Source organism: Rhamphochromis sp. 'chilingali', assembly GCF_963969265.1.
Source record: "Rhamphochromis sp. 'chilingali' genome assembly, chromosome: 8".
NCBI lineage: Eukaryota > Metazoa > Chordata > Actinopteri > Cichliformes > Cichlidae > Rhamphochromis > Rhamphochromis sp. 'chilingali'.
Genome location: NC_137935.1, coordinates 25,075,868 through 25,103,775, shown reverse-complemented (window position 1 = coordinate 25,103,775; position 27,908 = coordinate 25,075,868). Strand labels below are relative to the sequence as shown.

General features: G+C 41.4%; 1 protein-coding gene across 4 annotated transcripts; it reads right to left on the bottom strand.

Annotated features, from left to right (window-relative positions):
- Positions 1 to 91: 91 nt before the first annotated feature.
- Positions 92 to 27,775, bottom strand: LOC308400690 (clathrin heavy chain 1-like). 4 transcript variants are annotated; one of them, XM_080888539.1, is made up of 34 exons: positions 27,414 to 27,775; positions 24,945 to 25,152; positions 19,416 to 19,684; positions 19,048 to 19,209; positions 18,775 to 18,888; positions 18,479 to 18,652; positions 15,844 to 16,041; positions 15,423 to 15,623; positions 14,989 to 15,141; positions 14,729 to 14,851; positions 14,400 to 14,537; positions 12,419 to 12,583; positions 12,149 to 12,329; positions 11,899 to 12,062; positions 11,695 to 11,820; positions 11,427 to 11,569; positions 11,044 to 11,278; positions 10,815 to 10,937; positions 10,518 to 10,663; positions 10,152 to 10,335; positions 9,817 to 10,009; positions 9,514 to 9,671; positions 9,225 to 9,389; positions 8,986 to 9,093; positions 8,512 to 8,679; positions 8,067 to 8,216; positions 7,811 to 7,942; positions 7,605 to 7,715; positions 7,284 to 7,454; positions 6,920 to 7,141; positions 4,616 to 4,636; positions 2,011 to 2,048; positions 1,842 to 1,917; positions 1,588 to 1,726 (listed from the first exon to the last, which is right to left on the bottom strand). In XM_080888539.1, the coding sequence occupies exons 1-33, from the start codon at positions 27,453 to 27,455 to the stop codon at positions 1,887 to 1,889; spliced, it is 4,917 nt and encodes a 1,638-aa protein (XP_080744665.1). In that variant the 5' UTR covers positions 27,456 to 27,775; the 3' UTR covers positions 1,588 to 1,726; positions 1,842 to 1,886. The 4 variants fall into 4 exon arrangements, 3 of the variants coding, with proteins under 3 accessions (XP_080744663.1, XP_080744664.1, XP_080744665.1); XR_013972401.1 differs by having other exon boundaries at positions 1,700 to 1,726; positions 2,011 to 4,446; XM_080888537.1 differs by lacking the exon at positions 2,011 to 2,048 and having other exon boundaries at positions 92 to 1,726.
- Between the last annotated feature and the right edge of the window lie 133 nt (positions 27,776 to 27,908).

Sequence of the window (27,908 nt, the reverse complement as noted above, 5' to 3'; positions counted from 1 at the left end):
CTGTAGTTACTGCCTATTTAAACTGATGTAGTCTGTTTTATGTATATTGAAAAAATAATCAACTTTTTTGCCATCACACACAGAGACGGGGTACAATTTTTAGTTTTTATTTAGGCTAGTAGTTCCCTTTCAATTAAGTCATATTCTTCCACTTATCGATGACAGATCCCCTTTATTAATATGCATGACAACAGAAAGGAATTCAACTTATGTCAGGGTTAGGATGACACTTTACACACACAGCTTAAAGCATGTAAGGAAGTTAAGTACATCAAGGTAAGTAACAGGCTCTTATTTCAAACCATTCTTGACAGAGAACTGGATGTATGGAGACTTAGTAAATTTCTTCATCGTAACCATCTAAACACACAACCTACAGGAGTGTTTATGGAGCTAATCGAGCTGTCGTTAAAACACTAAACGTTCCACCAGCCTGTCTTCCTCTGCCTCTTTCTTTGTTCTTGCCACTAAGCATTAACAAAGGAGGTAACAAGACAGGGGAGGGGATGGACGACAGAGAGGTGGGGGTCTCCATCTAAAAGTTTTCAATTCTTCACATCTGTACACGCGAGGAGGAAAAAGAAAAAGAGGGGGGAAAAAAAATAACGGTGACCGAGGGGAACACCACAACACCTGGCATACACGGACCTCAGCACGAAAAGGGTTCAGAGTAAATACATACACGCGGTACGGTTAAGGGCCCTGGGGTTTAGTGGCCGTGGTCCCGTCCTTGCACATACACAGATACAGTCTCACACAAGCACTGTACACAGCACAAGAGGTCACCTTAATACATGGAGCTAATGAGGGAGCGCTAATATCTAGATGGGTGGAGTGAAGAAGCTCAGTACAGGCTGAGAGAGAGGGGGGTTAAAATTCTTATTCAGACCTTTAGGTCACACACACACACACACTCCCAGTCACACAGTGACATACGTCTGTATGCATTTAAAACTCCATAAAGCTACACGCCTGTGCAGAATATACTATCATTACTTAGTGTTGCTAGCTATAGCCACTGAAATGGCAATATATGTTCAATATTATATGTAACCTTTTTTCCTCAGAATATACAATGATGAAATGCATTATACAGACAAACGAGACAATGTAAGCTGTCCACATGTTCAGTACATCAAAAGTAAGAGCTCTTCTACATTAATTTCTTCATGAGTGCAAAATCCAATGCTCCTCCACCTACTTCAAAGGCTCATTGCTGAGCTTGAGCAAGTCCACTTCTCCATAAACCAATAAAAAATTTTGACATTAACAAAAAAAACCCCAAAAAAACCACACAAAAATATCTTAATAAGTAGTCATAAATATGGAATGTGGAAAAAAACAAACGTGTGGTCCAATTTCTTTCAAACAATACAAATAAAAGTCCTTCGATGCAGTTAAGTGTTTTCTCTTGGAACAGGACGACAGAATAAAAAAATAGTGCCAGAAACGAGAGTGGGCTGTTGCTTGCTTGTGGCCCCTGTTGTGAGTAGAAGACCATGGGAAGCTGGTGAGGAACACAAAGGAGGGAGAACAGATGGAAGGAAGGTGTTGGGTTGAGTTGTGGGTGGGGGAGGATGTGGGTAGTTGGGTGTTCACATGCCGTAACCGAAGGTGGTCTGTGGCGGCTGGCCGTAGTTGGGTGCTGCTGTGTAGCCGTAGCCGTAGGGCTGCTGAGGAGGCACGGGCACGTTGGGCCCTGCTGTGAGCATAAGCTGGGGTGTGCCTGCAAGACAACGCCAAGATGAGTACTTAAAAACACCACAGCTGCGATCAAACTATTAAATCTATTCTCAAAAGGCACTACGGTGATCCAGTTTTGAACATGAGGCCTTTTTTACCGTAAACAATGGGTTGAGACTCTGTAGCCTGCTCTTCCTGTTTCCTCAGAGACTCGGAGGCTTCGAGTTTGTCCACCTGTGGGGGCACACGACGACAGCGGATGTGTCACACTTCAGTTAAAGTGAAGACGACGGGGCTCTTGAAGAGCAAGGGTTTGTAAAAACTGACCTCTGGGTTATTTCACTGGCTGACGGATGGGACCATTCCTGACAGGCGAAGACGATTACAGTCCAGATTTAAATAAAAACAGGCTGCGGGAAGCAGGCCTCGCTAAGGAGCCTAAGAGGAATAACTACAACTACAGAGCTACTGGCTACTCTACCTTATGGACATCCACTTACTGTGAAACGAATTAGGGAGTAAGGAGGGGAGACAAAGACAAACAGCTACTGGGTAATAATGGTCCCACCATCCAGCCACCCAAAAACATCTACTCTAACATGTTGAACAAGTGTGAGTATGTAGAGAACCCACCCTGCACCAGTGCAAACACCCTCACATCAGGCTTTTCTTCCAGAACACTACAACTACGCAATTTCAACCATCTTACTGTCACATTTTACCTTTAACTTAACCTCATTCTTTTTAAAAAAAATCACTGTCGTATACTAACCAACCTGCTTGGATCTGTCGTCATCTTTGTTTCCTAGCTTAGCATCCAGTGTGTTCTGAAAACACAAATGCCAATCCACACCAGTAAGAACTTGGTGTTTCCAAGATTTAATACTTTTACAGGCGAAAGTGGCCATTATATACAGGCAAAATTAAATAAATGTAAAATAAGGTCAAATAAAATGAAAAGGTAAATATATATAGATTGATAACCCCTTGCTTCCTCCTTCCAATCATGCAATGAAGTGTTTTAATTCCTTTTTTGTTTTTTTACTACTCACCTGACCTTTACCAGAAAAGAGGTGTGATTGGATGAAGCCCCCCAGACTTTTCAGGCTTTAAACTACATTTTCTAAAGCCTGAAAATCAGACGTTCACTTTTGTCACTTTAATATTGTAGCTAACATGCTACATATCGTATCTCTAACTCCCTGCATGGGTGTAAACAGCTCTGTAAAACATGTAAAAGCCTTGAGATAAACTTTCTCAAACTTCCCATTATTTCTTCTTTGGTGTTTTAGCCTCAGCTCAGAAGCAGACAATGACAGTCGAAAGGACAAAAGATACAGTTGAAACAATTCAGAGAATTAAGCAGCCAGCGGGAAGCTTCAGATATTACCCTCAGTGCTCTCGGCTACGCCAGCGTGCATTGCAGTTGAGATAAGATAACTTAAACAAAAAGGGGGGTTGGATTCTCTCACGGTGGTTTTGGGTTCAGTTCTCTACATACTGTCTGGTTTACTAGTGAAAAAGAAAAACATCAGTCGATCTAGTTAAGAGGCCGTTTTAAGAAAAGTGTGCCGATTTATTAGAGACATGCTGAAGCAGCAGTTTAGTCATTTATTTCTTGAGGAGTGCATGAGAGAAAGACAGAGAAGCAGAGAGCCAAAGTGGAGGGAGCGTGAACGACAGGGTGGAGGGGATGGTACTGTACAGCCAGTTCAACGTTTCCAAGAAGCAGGCACAGCCAACAACATGTCTCTTAGCCTGGCCTGAGTGCAGCTGATGCTACCAAGGGAGGAGGAGGGAAATGCATGCTGGTCGTTTTCTACAAGTTCTGATTTTTTTCTCCCCAGTGGATACACCCGGACTACAGATTTTATTCCCTGACCCACAAAAGCAATTTGTCGCTTGAAGAGAGCTCACTTTGCAAGAATACTCAAAGAAACAGAGAAAAATACACCCTCTAAAAATGCATGTAACAGGCTAACATTTATGGTTTCTAATGCCAGTATTGTAACTATAGCACTGAAATAAGTACAGGCAGACAGAAAACAACAGAAAAGAAATACTTTGTTAAAATGGAGCCTCTGTGGCTCCTCTAATGCTAATATTACACTCAGCTGCAGTCTATGCTAATGCACCACTGTTTAAACAGAACAATATCCTCCCAAGATTTGATTAAAACCAAAAAAAGGCAAACCTAGAACATCGACAGTATAAACACATCTGCTTCCTGAAATAAACTTGTTAGCAGTAGAGCGCAGCTGAGCAGAGGTACGAGACAGTAAAACATGAATTAATCTACAAATCTCAGAAAAAGGACCTGACCCACAGCAGGTGAGGGGAGGCTAAGCAGAGTGGCACTGTTCACCCACGGCCGAGGAGAGCTGATAAGCATGCTGGCTTCAGTCGAGGGCTCGGTTGCACGTCTGACACAAATATGTGAAAGGGCTTTCTCTAAGAGGCAGACTTACAAAGACCAACTGAGAGACTCTGAAGCTGCTTTCAGCTGCGGCAGGTGGCCGTTACCGTTGCACTGCTATAACAGATCTTCAAAAAAATGACTGTGGAAGTGTCATAAAGTCTCAGGAGCTGAATCAGCAATTAATCTGAGTTTAGCTGTCAGCTACGTGTCCAATTCACCAATCAGTTCTGTGATTCCTGGCCTGAGGCAAAACTCAAGCTGTCACGGACACACCAGCAAGCCGATCAGGGCTCTTGATGGGCGTGAAGAGCCCCGCTCTGGAGTCTCGTGGGTTGGTAGGTGGTCTAGTGGAGATGTGGAATTTACAGTCAGAAGCAGCAGAGAGTGACATGGGAGAGGGGACGGGAGGGGAGGGAACATGCAGTTTGTACTAGTTTTACTGCTCCAAACTACAGGCTACAGGACAGGGGACAGGGTCAAAAAGAATGATTAGAAAATGGATTGGACTTTCACCTTTTCCTTTATCGCATCAACCTGGAAAGGAAATTCAGAGAGGCAACTTAGGGAGGAAAAAACAAATGGGAGTCTCCCAAAATAGAAAGTGACAGAGAGAAAGAGAGAGAGAGAGCAAACAGAGGACTTGTCACTTAAAGAAGAAATATAAAAATCCTACGAGTGATGCGGGTAATTAATGCCACTTTTGATACAAATGCACACTTGAGATCAAACCTGCTACCGTGAACTTGCGCCTCACTTTTTAGACTAGTATAAACAACATGGCTCCTCTATGTCGCTAAAAAAGACCCAGATATACACAATCCCTTCATTTAACGTGACACAATCACTTTGTTTCTTGAACAGCTTAAATAACAGACTGAAGTATTTTGAATTTATCATCAAAAACTGGAACATAAATGTGTAAATGCTTCACTCGGGTTTGCGCGCTGTTATGAAAGAATCAGGTGTTTCTCTTTCGTGTGGGCTTTGCTTGCCATGTAACAGAGATAAATGGCGTAATGAGTCACACAGCAGTTATGAATCTCCTCCGTAACACATTTGTATGGAAAAGCAGCTTGAATAGATGGAAACCCAAATGAAAAAAGGAAAACACCAGTGATGACACATGGTGACTGACAGATGCAAAGGACGATGAACATGAATGAAGGAAAGAACTGGCAGTACTGGGAGGTGGGGGCTTTAACTGTGCAATACTGTTGAGAGTCCAACAGTATTTGCAAACACATTTTAGCTGCTGCTACTGTTTCTTGTAACAGATGGATGGAAATCCTGGGCACTGATCAGAAAAAAGATTTCTTAAGATTTTTCTTAGTCTTCCAAAGATGGCTGAAGGGACGATGGGACTAATTTAAGTCTTTAAATCTAACAGCAGAAGAAACATCTCTGCATGTCCTTATACAGTTGTGGTCAGAGGTTTGGACACACACAAACACTCACCATGGCCATGAATGTCATGGTTACTTTGGGCTTATAATGTTCTTTTTCTAGGGTGGAATAATTGTACAGCATACATCTTTAATGATTTTAAAAGACAAGGGTCTGGTGCACAAGTTTGAATTTATTTATGATCTTCTGCTATTTAGACAGAATCAAAAATGCACATAAATCTGATCCACAGTATCTTTTAACTTGACAAGACTTATTAACTTCTCATTAGTGATCAGAATTGACTACAACTGGTTGTTTCTCTTTACCAGCATGAAAAGGATTTGTTTGACAGCACTCACTGGAAGACCCAAGCTGTCACCCTCAGATGAGAGGAAATGGGTTAGGATGTTCAGGAACAACCCAGGAACCACCATGAGGCTTAAGCCTGTCATGAGCTGGAAACTGCTGGAACACCAGTAACACTTGTTACTGTGAAGCAAGTTTAACATCACCATGGACAGAGAGTGCTGACCAAAAAAGAAGTCCCTGCTCCAAAATAAACACCTTCAAGTGGAGTAATTTACAGCCTACCACATGAACAAGACAAATGCTTTCGTTGGAGAAGTAAAGGTGAGGGTTTTAAACATAAGTACCAGCTGTCAACCATGGTGGTGGCGGCATCATGCTCTGGGGCTGTTTTGATGCCAGTAGTACTGGTACATTGCACAACGTGTATGGAATAATGTAGGAGGAGGATTATCTCCAAGTTCTTCAACTTCATCTTAAATCAGCTACACATTTGAAACTTGGACAGAATTACACGTTCTAACAGGAAAATGATCCTAAAAACACATCAGAACTGTTTTTGGAATGAATAAAGCAGACTTAAAATACGTTTCTAGAATAGCCTTTCCAAAGCCCCGACCTCAATCCTATTTATAATTTGTGGAATACACATAAAAGCCAACTAATTTAAATGAATTCTTCCAATTCTGTTAAGAAGAGTGGTCAAATATCCAGCCAGAATTATAATGAAAGCTTATTGATGGCTACCAAAAGCATCTGGTCGATGCTTGCTAAGGGACATTTAACTAAATATAAGTGGGGATCTATGTATATATGGTACCCTGTATTTACCTTTGTGTCTGTGTGGATTAGAGAAAATATAAAATAAATTCAAACGTATGCAGCCAATTCTTGTTTTTAAAAACATTAAAGATGTATGCTGTACAATCATTTAACCCTGGAAAGCGAACGCCTCAAAGAAATCACTTAGCTGCAATGACATTCATACCCATGATGAGTGTATCTAAACTTTTGACCTTACAATTATAAATTGGGTTTGTAACATGAGATGCTTTTCTCTCTTTAGAGGCCATATCATAAAGTCATTTACTTTGTCCTAATCCTCATTACCTCTGGCCAACCCACCTTAGTGAGATATTCCCTCATGACCTGGATGAAGTACGGCATGGAGAAGTCCATGATGTTGTGTCGCCAGGCAGTCTCCAGTACTACGTCGGGCCGCAGCAGGTCGTAGCAGGTGAATAGGCAGGCAGCAAAACACTCTTTCTTGTCTTCCTTCAAGAACCAAGCCAGGAGCTCTTCTGCCAGCTCAGTGTCTTTGGACTCTGATGCGTACTGCATGGCATCCTGCAGGAAAAAAAAAGCCAGGTCAACAAACTGACACACCTAATCGTTTGTTTCCACGCTCAAATGTAAATTTTATATTTACATTGCTTTTAGGAATGTACTTTTCTTCTGCAACTCATTTGTTAATTTTGTACCCACGCACCTTGTAGAGCTTGTCCTTCTTGCAGAGCTCGACACTCTGTTTCCAGCGGTTGTTGCCTTTAAAAAGATAGGCTGCGATCCTCCTGAATTCAATCAGCTCGTGCTTCTCCAGGCTCTGGGCGAGCGAGATGTTGTCGAAGTTGTCGTAAGCGTCGATGGAAGTGCGCAGCGCCTGAGTAACACGAGAAACAATTGTGAGATTAGGCTGAGAAAGCAAGATGCGGAACAACTGCAACGTTTTAAATGTGTGCTTGCTGGAATTAACAATAACAAAGAGTTTCTCTTGTAATCAAACATCAGAGCACAGCACATGAAACCATACCGCATAGTCTTCTTCATTGATGAAGAGGTTGTTAAGTGCTTCATTCACCGACTTGTTGTTGTGATTCTGGACAGACCTTAGGTAAGGCTTAACCAGAGGCAGCTGTTTCACCTGAACAGACAGAAATGTTTATCAGTTTTCAGTCTGGCAAAAGTCTTGATCTTTTGATTTGAACCAAAGAAACAGTCAAAGAAAATCATACTGACCTTGCTGAAGAAGTTGACAGCACGTGTGTGATCCAGTCTTGGAGAGAGGACAATAAGGAGGTCATTCAGCAGCAGTGGTTTAAACTCGAGATAAAACTGGACGGCCTTGTAGTACAGCTCAACATTAGCCACCTATGACAAACATAATGAAGTTAAACACGTTTTTTGGAAAAAAAAAAGGGCAGCTCTGTGCTGTATTCCTGTCAAGAGAAGTAATTGTTAGCACTACCATATGCTTTTAAATTATGTTTTGCACCTTAGTGACAATGTCTTTGAACTGGCTTTCCTTCCAGGCATCAGCTGGGTGATTCATCATAGTGATGATGGCATTGTCATATTCCTCATACTTGTCATAGAGGAACACAAGTTCTCCCCAGAGGTGGGCCTGCTCAGCTGCCCTGAGAACCTGACACACAAACAGACATCAAGTCAAATTTAACAATTTAACAATTGAAAACGAATGCGGGTTTATAGACGTTACTGAAGATGTCAAAGTTGTAGTTGCTGTTCCTCTGAGGAGTTTATTTACTTTACTTCTTTTTAAATCCTAATTCTTTAGATATAGTTTTGTTAAAACGTTTAAAACAATCACATTATACTGAACTGCAGTCGCAGTCGGTGTATTGTGATGCATTTCGTCAGATTCCTGCCAAAATCTGCTTGGCTGTAAAGCTCATACTAAATCCGTTTCTCACACCCACCTTTGGAATGTTAACACGGGACCAGAAGAGCTCCAGGTGTTCCCTCATCTTCTGGGGTTTGAATTTGGAGTAGAGGATAGCCAGCTCAGTGAACATGCCCATGTGAGCACGCTCCAACCCAAGGGCAGCCTCTAGCATGGTGATCAGCTCCTCGAAGTAACCACGGTCCTGGAGGATACAGACAGACTTAGTGACACAACTATAACCCTTAATCTCGCTCCCCTACACAATCTGGGAAGTTATTTTGAGGCCCTTGAACCATCATAAACAAAACTCAAGTCTGTAGACACAGTGCGCTGAGGCGCAGGAAAACAATATACCATCTGTAAGCTGGAGAAAACTGGAAACCCTGCTATCCGCAGGCTTATATGACTGTTGACTGTTATTTATGCCAGATTAGTGATAGTATACATGCTCACCTACTTATCATTCATTGAAAGACCATGGTGTTTGGCCAACAGGTACCCCACATACCTGGTAGTAGTTGATGAGCTCCTCCAGTTCATCAGCGTGGACAACAATATGCAGGCCACACATCTGGGCAAGACGGAACTCCTTCCCATCTACACAAGCAAAACACACCTGACAGAGCAGAGGAAAAAACAAAAAACAGCTGTTAAAATTAGTCAGTCGAGTGAGTTTGTGTTTTGAACATAAGGCTTGAACTTGATCTCACTCTTTATACTTTCAAAAATGAAACTGATCTCCTTCACCTCCTTCCAGGTACGGGTGCTGTTAGCCTTGCGGGCTCCGTCCACAGCTGCCTGGTATTCTCCCAGGTGAACCAGAGTTGAGGCCAGACGGCCAAAGTTTGACACATTATTGTAAAGCAGTTTGGCTGCCTCGTACATCTTGTCGTCATAGCATCGATCACCCACCTAATGGAAGATGAACAAATTAAGTTAGACCAGCGAAGCAGCTGTAATTGTAAACACGGGGTAAAGAATTAACTGGGAACTGCTGTATGTACAACTGCGTGTGTGTGTGTGTGTCAGGACCTACTTGCTGAATGTGAGCATTATTGGGTCCGTTGATGAACTCTTCCAGCTCGGCCAAGCGGTTGGTCTTGGCCAGGGCGAAGATCAACTCTGTCTCAACATATGACTCGCGGGCTTTCTTTCGAGCCATCTGCAGGAACTTCACCAGGTCCTCCCAGTTTCCTGCACACAAAAATTAACTACCATAAGCACCTATCTACTGCATATTTAACATTACGCCATTTAAGTATCTTGATTAAATAAAACAATAAGGTAAGTGATAAAGATCTTAGATCTTAGTTTTAAAAACTGAAAGAGATCATCTTACCGCTTTGGGCTGCAGCTTGTCCCACCTCCATGTAGGCCGAGGGATCATCAGCCTTAATGTAAGAGTCGATGGCTTCTTTCACCAAGCCCTTCTGAAGCTGCGCCTTTGCCAGCTGACTCCAAACTGGGGGCTCATTGCAGCGCTCAGCGAATTCATAAGCTCTGTCCAGGTTGCCGATGTGTTCGATCAGGACCTGGACAGCAGCAAACATTCAGATCGCTGAATATCAAAATGACCGGCAAAACTCTGAGGGCTGTTAGCACGCTCTGAATTAAGACAAAAACAAGGTGTTTAAAAACTTTAAACAAGTTGTAGTTAATAACGAAAGCGCGCACCTGCACAGCAGAAGTGTTGACATCAAATTTTCTAAATATAGCAAAGGCCTCCTCAAACAGCTCATTGCTGATGGCAATGTTTGCAATGTCTGGGGCGTCGTAGTTGTCCAGACGGTTAATGTACTCCATGACACGTGTCCGATCAGCTTTAATGGCAGTCAGAATGAGGAGATTCTGAAGGTTTCTGAAATCAACAAGATACAAGCTTTTCACTAAATGCATTATTGAATATATCGAATGCTTTGCAAGCTCAATGTTCGTCAACTGGAACAACAACTATGAGCAGGGGACTCAGTGATGTCTAAATCTTGGATATGAAGGGTTAAATAAAAGAAGAACAACATTAAATACAGGTAAGACTCTTACCTGTGTTCACTAAAGACAGAATTATCCAGCACAATCTTTTCCAGAAGCTCGATGAGCTCGTTAGGAAGGTCGGCGGTCATGAAGGCCTTGACTGTGACAGACACCTCCTCTGGATCCTGGGTCTCTGATAAGGCTGTCTGGACGACCTGCAGCAGAGACCGACGACAAACATGACGCATAACAGCTGATGATTGGTTTACACTATGCAAGCTAACGAAGCGTTACAGCCTGGGAACTTTTAACAATACACTAGTTTAAGTGGCATGATTTAGTATCAGAGATAGTAAAAAGTCACACCTGGTCAATGAGTGGTCTTCTGTAATGGTTGGTCTCCAACAGCACACTTGCCCACAGCTCTGGGTTCTTGCGGCGTACAAGGTAGCGGGACAGACTCTTGAACAGTGAGTTCTCATTGCACACCTGAAGCAGAACGAAAATATTTGAAATAAAAGGCCAATAAAAACCTCGTATTACTAATGACCCGGAATTTCGCCTTCCAGTTAAAATGATTTGTTTTTAAACTCACGTGAATGAGTTCTTGGTCACACTGTCCTCTTTCATAAGCCACGCAAGCCAGGTGGGGGTCTCTCTTTTCACAGTACTTGCCCACCACGCGGCTATCATAGTAGGGGTTCTCCCTCAAGAAACGCTCGGGGTTGTTGTTGCTGTCGATGTAGATCTTGGCCAAGGCGTTGTGGGTTGCAGGCTCCTCACAGCCTTCATGAATACGAGCCTCCAACCAAGGCAGCAACAACTTCAAGCTGGAGAAGGAGGCACAGTAAATGTGTCACAAGCTTTGACAGAATATCATGAAGGGAAAGGACCAGTTTAACACACAGGTCGAGTTAGACCGCCGAGCGAGCGATTCCTCTTTTGCGGTGCACTTTTAACAGTTCTTTTGGTTCTCACCGATTTCTTTTCTCCACTTCAGCGACCAGTTCATCTGTGGAGAACTGTCCTCTCACCACCATGATCAGGTTCTTAATTACATCTTCGGCACAGTCCACATCCAATAATCCACCAATGACTACTGGCAGACGGCTCGGGTTCACCTGGAATAAATGACAACAGAATTATGACACGTTTCCATCAAGGTAAAAACAAATGCACAACCACAGAGGTAGACCAATACCGAGAGAGAATAAATGAGTAAAAGGATGGAGTTTTATTAATGTACCTTCTGTACATAGATCTCTATGTATTTCTGTAGGCTGTTGCGGTACAGGTACAGGACCAGATCGTGGACGAAATCAAAGCGGTCACACACGATGATCAATGGCAGCTGGTCGGTAAGCTTGGCTTCCTGGAAAAAACACAATAAAATGTTGACAGACAGAAAAATCACAGGTTTATTTTGCAGATAACCGTTTTCTGCACGGACCTTGAGGAAGTTCTTCACACGTTCGGGGTCGTAGCAATTGCTTTCTCTGCAGATTCTCTCCACCTCTTTGATTTGGCCTGTTTTGCACGCAGCCTGAATGTATTTGAAGTGAACTTCAGGATCCTGGCTGAAGTTCACAATTGAGCCCAAGAAATAGAACAAACCTTCAAAGCAAAAAAACTCAGAATTAGCAAAAGTAGTAAAACAAAAGATACGTTGGGTTTTGTTTTTTTGCACCTTCCCCACTAACCCTCAAAGCTCTTGAATGACTCAAACAGTTCAGTGAGGGATTGAGTAGTGAGCTGCTCGTGGTACTTGGAGGCGACCTGCACGCAGATCTGCAGGTTCTGCCGGATGTTGGCAGATAACATGGCCCTCAGACACTCCAAGGAATCCTCCACAGACAGGGAGCCAAAGAAATTCACCAACCACTGAAGAGATAAATAGAAAATCATCAGCGACACAAAGACAATCACTGCAAACCACAACAGCAATTTTATATTCTCGATCTGTGTCATACCTCTGGGTTGAGAAGGTGTGTATGCACCACTGCTCGTTTAATATCATACAAGTCAGTGTAATGCTCCAGCGCTCTCTGCAGGAGGCCTGCTTTCTCACACAGTTGGGCCACGTGAGCGCGATCATAGTGGGTGAACATCTGGTTACCCAGAATGGCATCTGCAACCTGCAACAAATGGCACACAGACAGGCCCTGTCACACACAGACACTCAAATCCAAACATGTCTGTAAACAGCAAAAGATTTGATCTGTTGTGAAAGAAGTTGGGGAAAGAAAGCTAGAGCGCCGTTTTAGTTTAGGTGAGACCTACTGGTCACTGGTAAATGAAATAATCTGGCCTGTCTGGACCTGATGTACAGTGGGGCAAAAAAGTATTTAGTCAGCCACCGATTGTGCAAGTTCCCCCACTTAAAATGATGACAGAGGTCAGTAATTTGCACCAGAGGTACACTTCAACTGTGAGAGACAGAATGTGAAAAAAAAAATCCATGAATTCACATGGTAGGATTTGTAAAGAATTTATTCGTAAATCAGGGTGGAAAATAAGTATTTGGTCACCTCAAACATGGAAAATCTCTGGCCCTCACAGACCTGTAACGTCTTCTGTAAGAAGCTTTTCTGTCCCCCACTCGTTACCTGTATGAATGGCACCTGTTTGAACTCATCACCTGTATAAAAGACACCTGTCCACAGCCTCAAACAGTCAGACTCCAAACTCCGCCATGGCCAAGACCAAAGAGCTTTCGAAGGACACCAGGAAAAGTATTGTAGACCTGCACCAGACTGGGAAGAGTGAATCTACAATAGGCAAGCAGCTTGGTGTGAAAAAATCAACTGTGGGAGCAATCATCAGAAAATGGAAGACATACAAGACCACTGATAATCTCCCACGATCTGGGGCTCCACGCAAGATCTCATCCCGTGGGGTCAAAATGATCATGAGAACGGTGAGCAAAGATCCCAGAACCACACGGGGGGACCTGGTGAATGACCTGCAGAGAGCTGGGACCAAAGTAACAAAGGTCACCATCAGTAACACACTACAACGGCAGGGAATCACATCCAGCAGTGCCAGACGTGTTCCGCTGCTGAAGCCAGTGCATGTCCAGGACCGTCTGAAGTTTGCCAGAGAGCACATGGATGATACAGCAGAGGATTGGGAGAATGTCATGTGGTCAGATGAAACCAAAGTAGAACTTTTTGGTATAAACTCAACTCGTTGTGTTTGGAGGAAGACGAATACTGAGTTGCATCCCAAGAACACCATACCTACTGTGAAGCATGGGGGTGGAAACATCATGCTATGGGGCTGTTTTTCTGCCAAGGGGACAGGACGACTGATCCGTGTTAAGGACAGAATGAATGGGGCCATGTATCGTGAGATTTTGAGCCAAAACCTCCTTCCATCAGTGAGAACTTTGAAGATGAAACGAGGCTGGGTCTTCCAACATGACAATGATCCAAAACACACCACTCTGGCAACAAAGGAGTGGCTCCGTAAGAAGCATTTGAAAGTCCTGGAGTGGTCTAGCCAGTCTCCAGACCTCAACCCCATAGAAAATCTGTGGCGGGAGTTGAAAGTCCGTGTTGCTCGGCGACAGCCCCAAAACATCACTGCTCTCGAGAAGATCTGCATGGAGGAATGGGCCAAAATACCAGCTACTGTGTGTGCAAACCTGGTAAAGACCTATAGTAAACGTTTGACCTCTGTTATTGCCAACAAAGGTTATGTTACAAAGTATTGAGTTGTATTTTTGTTATTGACCAAATACTTATTTTCCACCCTGATTTACGAATAAATTCTTTACAAATCCTACCATGTGGATTCATGGATTTGTTTTTTCACATTCTGTCTCTCACAGTTGAAGTGTACCTCTGGTGCAAATTACTGACCTCTGTCATCATTTTAGGTGGGGGAACTTGCACAATCGGTGGCTGACTAAATACTTTTTTGCCCCACTGTATCTACATGTTCATGTACCTGTGGTGCATGGACCAAATTCATTTCCAGCAGGCGCGTCTGCAGTGGTCCCTCCATGGGTCTGTTGTTCTTCAGGGCATCTAGTAGGAAGGACGTGCACTGCTGGATCAGGTTGTACTCCATGAATACGTCAACAATCTGGAAAATTAAATAACAGAGAAACCGCAAAAGTTAAACTCTCAAAATCTTGGTTGTGTTGCTACACATCGCAGAGGTGTGGGATATTTTTGCAATCATGTGCTCAGCTACAACTGTGAGAATAACTACGATTCAGATCATAGTCATAGTATCTTTTAGCCACGTTACCCCCCAAAAATCTTTATTTTTACCTGTGTAATGTCAGCCAGTGGCTCTTCATCCTGAACCAGCATCTGAGAGAACTGAAGACCTTGCTCTGGACTGATCCGCATTACGTTCCTTAGCAAAAAGATCCAGTCTGGAGTGTAGCCAACCTACAAGGATGACAGACATGTAAGGATGTATGAGATGCTCCCCATCTGTGATGTAGGTGTATTAAAAAACAAAACAAAACACTGTGAACCATATTACAGCCCAAGATATTTTATTTACCAAGTCAGTCATCACAAACCTTCTTGGCATAGAGAACAATCTTCTGGAATTGGCCAGTCTCTGCAAAGCACTGAATGACCTTATTGGGAACATTGGCTCTGAGGTAGACGCTGAGGGCGAGAGTTGGATCTACAGACTTCACCAAGTCTCCGAGCTCCTCAGAACATTCCAGCTGTAAACACAAACAGAAGGGTTAGAAACTATAACAGTGATCTGCCATGGTACAGTGGAAAAAACAAAAACAAAAAAAGGGAATCTGGGTTTCACTGGCCTACGTGATCTTCTGCTTTATACTAAATGATTTATGTGATTCAGTGAGTCAGAGTAGCACTCTGATTTTACATGGTCTCAGTTTTTTTTTTTACTCTATGATATGATAGATGAACTTGAGATATAAATATTTAAACTTAAGATAAAGACTGTCCACTTTAAAACCAACCACTAAACACATACCTTATCCTCTTTTAGCCATTTCTCCAGTAGCTGCTTTCGGCCCTGCTGAAGGACAGGCCTGCAGAGCTCCAGAGACTCAAACTTATTAAGTTGGCCTTGATCCAGCAAGATGCCAAAGTACTGAAGCAAGGGAGACGTCTGGCCTGGTTGGGCGGGAACACTTTGGAACCTACGGATGGTGTCTGGTGTTCGCAGAATACCCTGGAGAGGTAGGATGGAAACTTCTTAGCCCATTGAAAATACAAAAAGGTAAAATACGGGAAAAAGGAATAAAAGCAGCGCGCGGGCTGTACTCCCTTTAAACAATTTTGGAAGCATTATCTAAACTTGTTTTTACAAATTTTCTTTGGTTTTCATAGTTATATAAGCTACTGAAATCTTAGACTCACAGTCTCAGTGCACAGAAGCACAATGGCAGTACCTTGGGTGCATTCGCTGCCACCTTTGCAGCCTCTGAGTAATTTCCTGCTGCAAAAAGGGTGTTGAACTTGCGAGCAAACAGCTCCTCAGCACCAGCGAGGTTGTTGCGGACAGCCATTCGGAGTGCAAGGTCTGGATTCTGGAGCACATTGGTGATGTATGGAATGATGTTTTCCTCCTCCACGCATACAGACAACACCTGGAAAATCAAATGTGCACATAAACGCATGTGTAATTGGTAACACCTAACTGCCTTTACAGTTAGTTAGAAGCTGTTCATACTTTTTAAACAGCTGTTGTCTTTGCTAGCTATTTAACACTGATATTTGTGCTGTGGCGTATGCTAGCTGTACTGGTGGTAATTGCCCGCCTGACAGAATTAGAACTGAACCGCGACAAAACACATTCACTGTGACTTTTAAAGGCGTTTAAATGTTACTGACTGTCACCAATGACAGGGGACCTGTATCCACTGCACTGTTCTTGCTGTTCTAATCACATGATGCAAAAATGTATACAAAGACAACAATTATTCATTCACAATCAGTTCTCTCTCATTTAGGGAAAACACCACAGCACTCAATAGTTTGTAAAGTCTTAACTATCTCTAAAACTAATAATGACACACTTACAAAATTAAGCTGGCACATAACATGATGGGAAATCCTACAGCTGGAGGCTGAGAAAAGTAAAGACACATGGAGGTGACGCGAACAGTGATGCTCCAAAAAAACCCTTCAGACCAAGAAAGGAGCTGTGTTTGTCGGTTTTACAAAATGAGACTCCTTCTGCTTAATATCCCTTCACACTCCTTTATCACAAGGGGGTCATCTGATTTTAAGGGTCCCCTCTAGTTATTATTGTAAGCATCATTACCTTACAATAGTGTTCCCCAACCCCCTGGCCATGGACCGGTACCGGTCCATGAGTTGTTAGGTTGAGGCTCGGGTGTGAAATTTATGGTTATCATTGACTTGGTTTCCCTGGGGCTTTTCCCGTGTTGTAGTTGTGTCTTATTTTGAAAGAAATATTTACTCGTTACCATAGCGACCAGAGAGCATTAAAAGGCAGAGAGGAGGACGTTACTCTCAATGTTGTTGGTGCATTTCAGGAGTACGCTGCTAATAAAGTTACACAATTACACAGTAAATTCGCATTTATTATTATATTTACAAGATACCACAGTTGTTGTCTTGGTCGTATCATTTTATTTTGTTGTTTATCCGCGACACCTTAAAGGCCGGTCCGTGAAAATATTGTCTGACATTAAACCGGTCCGTGGCGCAAAAAAGATTGGGGGCCGCTGAATTATAACAACAATCATCTTTAGGTGATTGTTGTTGTGATTTGCGTTATATAAATAAAACTAAGTTGAAATTCATCTTCTTCAACTTTCAGTGCAGCAGGGCTCAGGGAGCTAGGTGAGGCTGAGATGACGTATTACTCTGGCCTAACAGGTGTTATTCCTGGTGACAGATTAACTGTAACATGCCACATGTTGACTTTGTTTTTAAAACACCGGGAACCAAAAGTGCCATTATATTTAAGCTAAAAGCATAACAGGCAGTGTTATTTATGTTTCGTTTTCCTTTCATTAGGATCACATTAAACTGTCTTTATATTCTGTACACTCCTGAAAGACTAATGAACCTATATAAAAGATTCACATCATACATTCAAAAGAATCTAAATAATAAATACTATGATGCTGCAAAACTGGCAGAATATTTTTTTTAAAAAGTTCTTGGTTCATGTCAAACTGTATCCAGCTACAACACCTTCCAACAAAAGTCCACCAAAATGTAAATGCAGTTTGGTGTACAGTGATATAAAGACACAAAAAGAGACAGGCACATATTCGACACAAAATTGAGAATAACTGCTGGCAAACCTGGGTTTGAAATTAAGTTCACTGTAAAAATCTGAGTTAAAAGAACTGCATTATGAGACCTGCACTTGTCACGTTTCTGAATTACATGCAGGGATTACCACAAGCTGTCGTGTACAGTGTTACACACACAGTTGCACATGAAATGTGTGTGCGTGCGTGTAGCACACTGGCCTGTGTACAGCAGACCCGCAGGTGAGAGCCAAGAGCAATAACAGGATTAGACTGCGTAGTCTGCCTGGCCAAGCTGAGGCCACCTGCTGTTAGTGTCACATGCTGCCTGACACTGAAGATGCTGCCACTGCCTGATATTTTCAGAGATTTCCTCAGTCAAGGTCACACCCAAGGCTCCACGCTGACATACCAGGGCCAACACACCACAGGGAAAGTAGTCCACTACACATGTGTGCAGACTGGTTTAAAAATATACATCAGGTTTGGAAAATATCTTTAAGCAATTTTCAAAAACAATATGTAGTCACAAATATTAAAATAAAATTGGAATCTGATAAGAAATATATTAGTTTTATCTGTCACATATTTAAAACATCTACCAAAAACATTATTCAACTCATTTTGCATCCAAAATTAAACACAGTTTAACCTGTTCACTTGCACAAAGGCCCAGATGAAATATCTATACTAAGCTTGGCTCTGTGCTCCACTGGAAATTAATAAGCGGCTCATTCATCATTGCATTCTAGACTTGCTACTGCAAAATATACTCCACAAGTGTACATTTGAGTACCTGTCCTTTCCTGTTGACTCCAATGATTCCAGCAGTAGGTTCATGGGGGGCAGTGACAAAAATGGTCTCTCCGCTGATCCTGTTCATGTAGATACAGGTTCCAGTTTCCAAGTCATATAGGTGGATGTAGCCATATTTGGTGATGAGAAAGACTACATCTTGCTTGGAACTGATCTAGATGTACAGAAAGGGGAAGGGAGATATAACATGTATAGATAGGAGGACTCTTTAGCAGGATACCAAACTAAATACTAAATAAACAAAGCCTCAGATTAAAGAAGAGGGAGGTTTTGTACCTGCATGGCCACAGGGAAGTCATTCTGGGCTTCTGGAGGAAAGAAAACATCCACAGCTTTCTTTGGAAACGGCTGGTTCCCAGTTGGTGGAGTCCCCACTTCAATAATATGGAGCTAGGGGAGAAAAAAGTAATGAAAACAAAAAGAAGACAAAGCAAGACCCCAAATGCCTTTTTCTAATCAGTATTAATTTCCACTAAAATTACTTCATCCCGATCTTTTTATTTTGCAGCTACGAGGCTTTGAGCTTCTCTTAATAAGTATAAATCTTACTTTTCCTCCCGCCTGTCCCCGCACGGCAAAGCAGAACAGAGTCGATTCCTCGGTGTTGCCTTCCATCTTGAACTGTGCAAATCCAGCAGCATGTCCTTCAATAGGCTGAGAAACCTTTCTGTCCACCGAGTACAACTGCATGGCTCCAACGACACGGTTTTGCTGAGGAGGAGAGAACGCCCACAAATCAGACTAAAGTCTGTGATGGGGTTTTTTCTGCTATAAATTCTGCTATATCATAAACTTACCCTGCAATGACTAATACAAATGTGATGCATTTCACACACACTGACATCATTTTAATATTTTGTCTGAAATATTATTTTGATTGTAATATTACGAAGCTAAAGCAAACTGTGTTAATTCACCTGTGCAGAAATGCCAATGAGCAGCAACCACTTCTGTTTGGCATCAGTGCGGTAGTTGATGATCTGGCAGCCTGCCAGGCTGGAGTGACGGTCAAATACTTTGATTGGCTGAGAGTCACCCTCCATGCTCCAATGGTAGACCGCGTTGTCTGTGACCAGGGCGACAGTGTTGAGGGAGATCCACTTCCAGAAGGTCACGTCATCCGTCATCGTGTGAGCCTTCATCTTGCTCTTCATCTCAATGTTAAAGATCTGCAGGGTCTTTGCAGCTGAAAATATTTAGAGCTGAGGTTAACACGTTAGCCGTGCTGGGACGCTGCTAGCCCACCCCCTCCAAAATTTTTAGATTGTAACATTTAAAACGAGGAAGAAAGAAAGAAAACTTGAATCGGTCTACTGACTAAAGCTACGGCACACAACCCACAGCAGAGTTTGGGAGGAAATCAATTGGGCATACCTCTTCCAATTGCGGGGGAAATGCAGGTAATCGGGGAGGGTTTTGGTTTTTTTTGGTTTTTGTGTGTGTAACACTGACAGACCATACAAAAAGCCAGTACCAGTGTCAACAAAAAAGGGGCAAGACCAACAAAAGGGCAACCACTTAAAATGTTGGATCTGCATTCAGTAACATCTGATGCAATAAACTGTTACGTGTTCAGCTGCGTCTAACTATACAACCCTCTTGTGATAATATAAAATCATTCACCAATTAATTACTCTTCTTTTTATTAGAGAAACTCAGACTGTGCTTAGCACTGCATCAAAGAAATACAGCTCCCACATTCATTTCAGTGAGGTCGGCACAGCAAGAGGTAGCCAAGATTGCAAAGAAACTAAATGAGGTGTGCCACACTGTTGGCTAAATATCCATAGAAACAAACAGATTCATTTGCAGTGGCAATGGAGGATTGGAATAACCCAATCCCTTATCATAAAAAGCTTTAAACTCACAGATCTATCAGTCAGATTGGTCTTCTTCCAATTAGACTAGAACCAGTGTATAGGCCTGTATGTTGCTTAATATCTGTTGGCAAGAAAACTGATACCCAAATTTTTCATTCTATTCCCTTGAAACTGGTACTGACCCCCAAATTTCATTATCAGTTACTCTTATTAGCATTCTGATGCAGTTGCAGGTGGTTGCATTTTTTAATGCAGTACTGGAGCTTGATTGGAAATAGCACCAATTAGTGCTGGGCGATATGACGATATATATCGTGTGGACGATAGAAAAGTGTCTATCATGCCATTTTGTCTTCTATCCTTTCTAACCTAATTTTATAAATTATTACATAAAATATATCATTAACCCTTTAAAACCGGAGCAGGCACACTCCTTTTGCCTAACTATTTTTAAATCCCTGTAGAACTGGAAACACGTAAGCTAGCGCAATAATTGTTCTTGCATATGAAACCGGAGTTGTACTTACATCTTATGCCATTAGCTTGTCCTAGGTCACGGTTTCCTTCCACATATAGCTTTGCAAAAATTGCATAAAAAGCATTTGCAGCAACAAAAACATAATATTCCAGAAACAGGCTTTGCCGATCCGATCAGTTGTTCATAACACTTCCTACATTGGAATACGTCAGCGCGAACTATCGCGTGTCAGCACCTGCCCGAAACCGGACGTGACATCATTTCGCGGAAATGTAGTTCTTTACCTTCAGGGCCTTATAAGCCTTTGCTGGTGTTTTTAAAAGTCATGTTTGACTTTATGCTTTTCTGTATTGTTTCTGGGATGCTTAGATCTCAAATTACACCGTTGTAAATAGTTTATTTTGATGCACATGCTGTTTTTTTTTTGCAAATTTGCATTATAATATTTTTCATTTTTCCTGAAGTATATAAAAATTTGTGTATCTCAAAAATAAAACTATGAAGACACTAAAAATAAATTTCTCGTGGTTGGAAACTATTTTGTGCAACTTTTTTGTATTTACAGTTTTAAAGGAATAAGCCTCTTAAATTTCTCTAACTAGAAATATATGTAAAAAAACCCACAAACGATTTAAAAATTTTTTTGTAGTTTATTGCGCTTTTTTGCAATTTATGTAGTTACTATGGACTTAATGCATACATATTATTACAATTTGGGTTATAACGGTTGTATTGATGTATAGCAACTTGAAATTCTCCCACAAATGGCACTACAGCATTTAAAAATATAAAAATAAGCTCTGGCGGACTTGGTTCTATGGTAGGTCTTAAAGGGTTAAATAGCCTGTGGCAAATAAATTTGTGTCGTCTTCTCACTATACATGCTCTTAACTTTATGCAAGAAAAAATAAAGTATAAAAATTGATATTTTTCACAAAGAAACTCTTGTGGTTTTGCGACATGGTGCTGCTTTGCGTGCACCCGGATTTGCAACATGCTTTACGGTAACTCAAAACGATGGACGTGCGACAGGTTGCAGTTTCATGCCTGGACATGCAACAGGCAGAGACAGCTACACAGGCAGCCCAAGAAGAAGCACTTTTACCGAAAAGAGCGGGTACGTCTGTGATTTGGTTACATTTTGGGTTCAACAGCACCAACATGGAGCAGAAGATCCCCATTTGCAAGCTATGCTATAAAACTATTCCTGCACTCAGTGGCAACACAACAAATCTCTTCTATCACCTACAGAAGGTCCACGAAAAATAATACTCAAGAATGCAGAAAATCCGAGCTAAACCAAGTTGTGGAACGACGGGAGCAATTTGGGAAAATTGCTGTATCTTCAGCTATACTACCTGAAGATACAGCAGTCTTTCGCACAAGGCACGCCGTATGAAAAAACTTCCCAGCGCCATAAACAAATCACAGGAGCCATCTCACGTTACATTTATAAAGGCATCGCCTCTGTTTATGTAGTTGAGAAGGACAGCTTTCGTGACCTCGTCAAAGTTCTTGATCTGAGTTACGTTATGCCCGGTCGTAAGCACTTCAGTAAAGTCGAGTTGCCTTGCTTATATGATGCATGCCGGGCCAAAGTAGAGAAGGATGTTTGCAGTGTCGTGCATTATGCCTTGACAACTGACATATGGACGAGCAAAGATACGCACCCCAACATGAGTGTAACCATCCATTTCATTAACAAAGACTGGACCCTTTGCGCTCGCTGTTTACAGACTGCGTACTCTATAGATGACCACAGGTCAGGTGGTATATCGTGATATTTATCGTTATCGTGATATAAAATAATTCATATCGTGATAAATATTTTTTCCATATCGCCCAGCACTAGCACAAATACTATGGTGTCTTTGCTTCTCAGATGGCTCAACAGTGACCTTTCATGCAGTTTTGGTTCAGTATTTCAATTCTTCATCAATATTTCAATCCAAACCAGATCAGTTAGGAACTACTGCCTACCTACTAGTATGACATGGTCCACAGTGCATGCTCGAAATGACCTGTGTTGAGCTTTCCACCCACACAACCTACTAAAGAAATCAAACTCCTGTCATGTTGTCATAGGTCTTAGGGGATTCAAGCTGAAATTTAATCCCAAAATAAGGGATGTGGTTTGGGTCTGAATGCAGATTAGTAAGACCACAAAGCACAAAAACAGATGAGATGATGAGAAGGATGCTGGACAGATGCACTCACAGCCATTCTGTTCATTTCCTCCAGTTCAGTCGCACTGGAGGAAAGACACTTCAATTCTTATAGGTATAAGCTCTAGTCTCAATCTGGCCCAAACCAAATAAACCACATGTTTCACTGGTAACAAAGTGCATGACTGACAGTATAGTGGCATTTCTGAACAGTTTTTGGTAATACTGTGGGTATAGTGCACAATAAAATAAACTGCCTGCATAACTACAATGCAAGATATAAAGTGCAAAATTATTAGTCTAGAATATATAAAATATAAATGTGTGCCCAAACCCTAAATAATTAACACATGTATATGACTAATCCTCTGGTATAATAAAAATTACAATTAGTCGCTATTTAAAACAGAGTAACACCACACACTGAAAGTGTGAAAACGTGAACAGTTATTGAAAACCTGTCATGAATGTCAGTATCTGCAAGGTGACAATGAGGTAATGAGCATTTGATGTTAATATCTGCGTTATCCCAGAGGCAAGCCAGTCAAAATTGCACCTGCACACTGAGCAGCACATTTTTGTGATATGAGGCTGGCATCACAGCCCAGTTGTTTTAAGCATTCTCTGTTTTTCCTACACTCACCAAAAAAACAAAAGAAAACCCTTAAGCCTGAAGCCTGACCTTAAAATGGGAAAATCTCATTAACCATTCTGTTATCCTTTTGTGATTGCCACGGTATCCTTTTTGACAGTTTCACATTTTTAATACGACCATATCATTTTGTTTTCTGCATGTTTTTTCCCCTTTTACTACACACACGTTCCACTTTATTACAAACTATTTTCCAAGGCATCTCAATTTTTCCAGATAATCACCTGACTTTCCGTATATTACGGTGACTGTCAGTCACAGAAAATCTTCATTTAGTTTAGACAACTTTCTGACTCAGATGTTCAGCAGCTATGTGGATGCCTTCAGGTTGTGAATGACAGTTTAAAAATAACTCAGGAACTGTATTACTGAAGGCTTTTATTGTTGCTGTGTAATGAAGACGTAGACAGATTTACATGTGTTTTCACCACAATGTCAGTGCATTAATTCGACTATATGACCAACACAGGCACACACTCTGGTTATCAAATAATAACAAAATATGGGGAGGATAACGTCTAATTTATTACTTTTCCAATGCAAATGTATAACCCATAGGTTTTTATATTTTTTAAATTTGTCATCAACTCCAGTACAGTACGAAAATAAGGTACAGTGTTTAGAAATGGTCAACTGTGATATAAAATATATTTCCGGTGTAGCTAATGGAAAAAACACGTGAACACAGAAAACAAAAGGAAAAAAAAAAAAGAAAGAAGATATGGTCCTTTAAGCTACTGTCTTAATTTTGTTGTGCTCGCCTACTGTTATTACTGTAAATCCAGACATTCGTTTAAATTACTTTCATTACTGTGCAAACATTTCAAGACAGTGCATACAGGATCACTCTGACAACTCATGATACATAAAATTCAACTCACCGTCTGCAAACATAAGAAAGCAGTAAGAAATGAAAAAGAGCAAAAACAAGCAAAATAGACAAAGGATTCATGACAGCATGACAATTTGCTAGTGCTACTGCTTCGTGAACTAAAACAGCAAATTCTAAATGTAGCACAATTACATTTCTACGTACACACACACTATTTAGCTACTAGTCGTTTTCAACAAACAGAAATGGGGTGATCTACATATGAACATCAAAATGAAAAGCAGACTGTGATGGCTACATAACTGACAACACAGTATTTTTTTTTTTTTTTTTTTTACACAAATGGACCAGTGTACTTTTTACAAAAACAAAACAAATATCAAGATAGCAAGGTACAAACCAATTTTAGCTGCTTAATTTTTAAGTCCATGTGCTTTGAAATCCTAGCACACTTACTACGTGATAAAAGCGCAACAGTGGATTTAAGATGGGGGCTTACCTTTAAGGGCAATAACTTTGCTAGCAGGGTTCATGATGGCGCTGTCGGCAGAGATGGGGCGACGGATGGGGTTGTTGGGATCAGCCAAATCAATGATGACAACCTGAGCCTGTTCACCAACCTTCTCTCGTACACAGATGAACTTGTCAGACTCCATTGTAAGCGTGCTAAATCCAATGTTGGCTGGGTTGATCCCCAAGTTCTGGAGCTGGCGATGAAGAGAAGACCTGTTTTAATGGCAGCCATTGGCACACAGTACAATATCGAAGACAAAATTTCCTTTGGCAGGATTTTTCCTTAACCAAAAAGGTTCTGAACTTTCATCAAAGCAATATCACCAATATGTGCTACTCAATCATAAAATGTATTTTTCCAATGTCCAGAAATAACAAAATTGTACAGACCTCTGTTAAAGAAGCTAACACATATTACTATGATTATATAGTAGCTAACAGGGCTTCCTAACACAAAGGCCCACTCTAAGGCCCAGTTTGTTTACTTATATCAGCAAATATGATCATATCTACTAACAGCGGTCAATCTATGTTTATGCTGGATACATTTCAAAGACACTTTGATAAAATACTCAACATTTATGACAAAGCGGTTGGTAATATTCTAGAGTTTGATATTATGTATGCAGATGATCTTGTGGTCATAGTGCTAGTAGTGCTGATCTCCAGCAGCTCATACACATATGTTCTGCCAATGCTGTAGAAAATAACATTACATGCAATCCCCGTAAGTGACCTGTAATGATTTGCAGAACTGAGGAGGACAAAGATTTCCAGAGTTGAAACTTGATAACAATCTTACTGTCGGTAGTAAGGTCGAATATCTTGCTCATCTTATTACAGATCAAATGACAGGTAATGATAATATCTGTAGGAAATGTTGACTGATGTATTCACAAGTTAATTTCCTCTTATGCAAATGTATGTACAAAGGAAAGGAAAGTGAGTTCACGAAAACCTAATGTAGCTTTAAAAAGATGCTATGATGTTATTATTGAAGAGACAGACAACTCAAGCAAGGTGTTTATAATTACTCATTTCAGTAGATTGAAAGCTTTATTAAAAATATTGTGAATTAATTTATCTGCAGGCTCAATGCTTCTGAGAATGTGGGCTTAACACACTGATAACATGGAACTGTACGTTATCTGTCTTTATTGTTCAGACACTGGTATAGTTATGGGAAGTTGAATTTAGTTTTTAATCTCTTTGTGTTTTTTGATATGCTTTGTTTATATGAAATACGTATCTGAGATAAACAAAGACTGAAGAAAAAAAAATTTTTTTTTAATTAAAAAAAAAACAAAACAAAAAAAAAAAACAAATTATGCAACCCAGTATCACAGCAAAACGTGTAACAGACATGTTGGTCTACCATGTTCATTTCACGCATTGCCCGTCCAAAACGTGAAATGGACACGCATGCAGAAATTGCATTACCAGCAGGGGGAGATAATAATATTGTAGTAATGCAACATACTACACAGGGCAAATTGTTTGTTTATATATATTTTTTGGCCCAGAAATGCATAGCTGGTGCATCTCCAGTACATTCTTCACTGTAAAAAGCCAATGATGTCAAGTATGCTTATTTCAATTGTGCCTTTAGTTAACAAAAAATACCTGAAGCTTGGCAAAAGGTCATCCAAGGGTCACAGTATAAACAAAATCTCCACAGGGGTTCAAGCTTTGATTTATGGTTGGGAACCTTGGGTATATCCAATACAGCCAGAAGCTGGGATGTACCAGATGACTGACTGATATGAATGTGGACAGCAGAACAAAATCGTATTCTTTTGGCAGACTGAATGGACCACCTGGTTCACTTCAGATAACGCGATGAATGGGTTACATTTCAGTCAGAAAAACCCTAAAGAATAACCCGACTCTCCCTTCAGCAGTAAAAAATGGCCTGTCGTGACATAACGTTTCTCTATGACGTGAAGCAGCTCTGAGTCTAGTCAGACTGAAACTGACCACGGTTTCACGGCTCATAACTTAAATGGGCACATGACAATAACATAAAGCATGCTTTAAACAGCTATACTATGCGTTCATGTTATGCAGGTCAGCGATTGGAATGTTTCGCCTCACAAGGTCCAAACGTTAATTCGATATTGAAATAACGCTGAACAGACCAAAACGTGGCCGTGCATCAGTCATACGCTACAACCCAATAAATAGTCACTCAAGGTCAGAAAAGGTGATTGTCGTTAACTAGTTTCGCCTCCTGGCCGCGAGTGACAGCATCAGTACAATGAATGAGGAGTTAGCATGAGAGGCTAGTTATTAGCTGCTGGCTAAACGGGGGATGGGAGGTCATTCATTTGCTGCGGTTATTGACGTTTAACGCTAGCTGAACTAGAAAGCTGTCAAAACGACCGTTAAGCCGGAAAATGAAGGGATCAAAGAGAATGTAAGGAAACGATATAGCTACTAGATTCGACCACTTTACCTGCAGGTGCTCCTGGAAGCGGATAGGCAGGATTTGAGCCATGGTTGTTTCCTTGAGCTTCTCCGGAGTCCTGAAATTCTGGTCGTACAGCTAGCTAGGCAGCAGCAGCACCGCGCTAGCTACGACCTCCTCACTGAATGTGTAGGTCGGAGCCAGTCGGTGAAAACGATAGCACTGTTTTAAAATAGGCAAGATGCTGTGGGTAATCGTGTTTCCGAAGTGAGATATCAGTGGAAAAATGTTAAATATGCCCCCCCCTTCTGTGTATGCTTTCTGCACTGCATCGATGGATAGCAGTGGCTATGGCTGATCTTCTGTCCAAAATCCGCAATGGCGGCGGAAACGGCTCACAGCCTTCCCAGTCCGGAAGCATCTAGGGATCTCTGGAAGGGCACTGGCTCTGGCCCTGAACGTATGGACAAGAAGTTCACCCCCAATTTAACTAAGAAATAATATGAAAAATGTTTCTACTCGATAAAGTTGCATACATTGTAA

Coding starts and splice junctions, on each gene's coding strand:
- LOC308400690 (XM_080888537.1), bottom strand. CDS start 27,455: ATGGCTCAAATCCTGCCTATCCGCTTCCAGGAGCACCTGCAG. Junction 14,852..14,988: donor TTGTTCTCTATGCCAAGAAG/GTTTGTGATGAC, acceptor TCATCCTTGTAG/GTTGGCTACACTCCAGACTG. Junction 7,943..8,066: donor TCAAAGACATTGTCACTAAG/GTGCAAAACATA, acceptor TGTTTGTCATAG/GTGGCTAATGTTGAGCTGTA.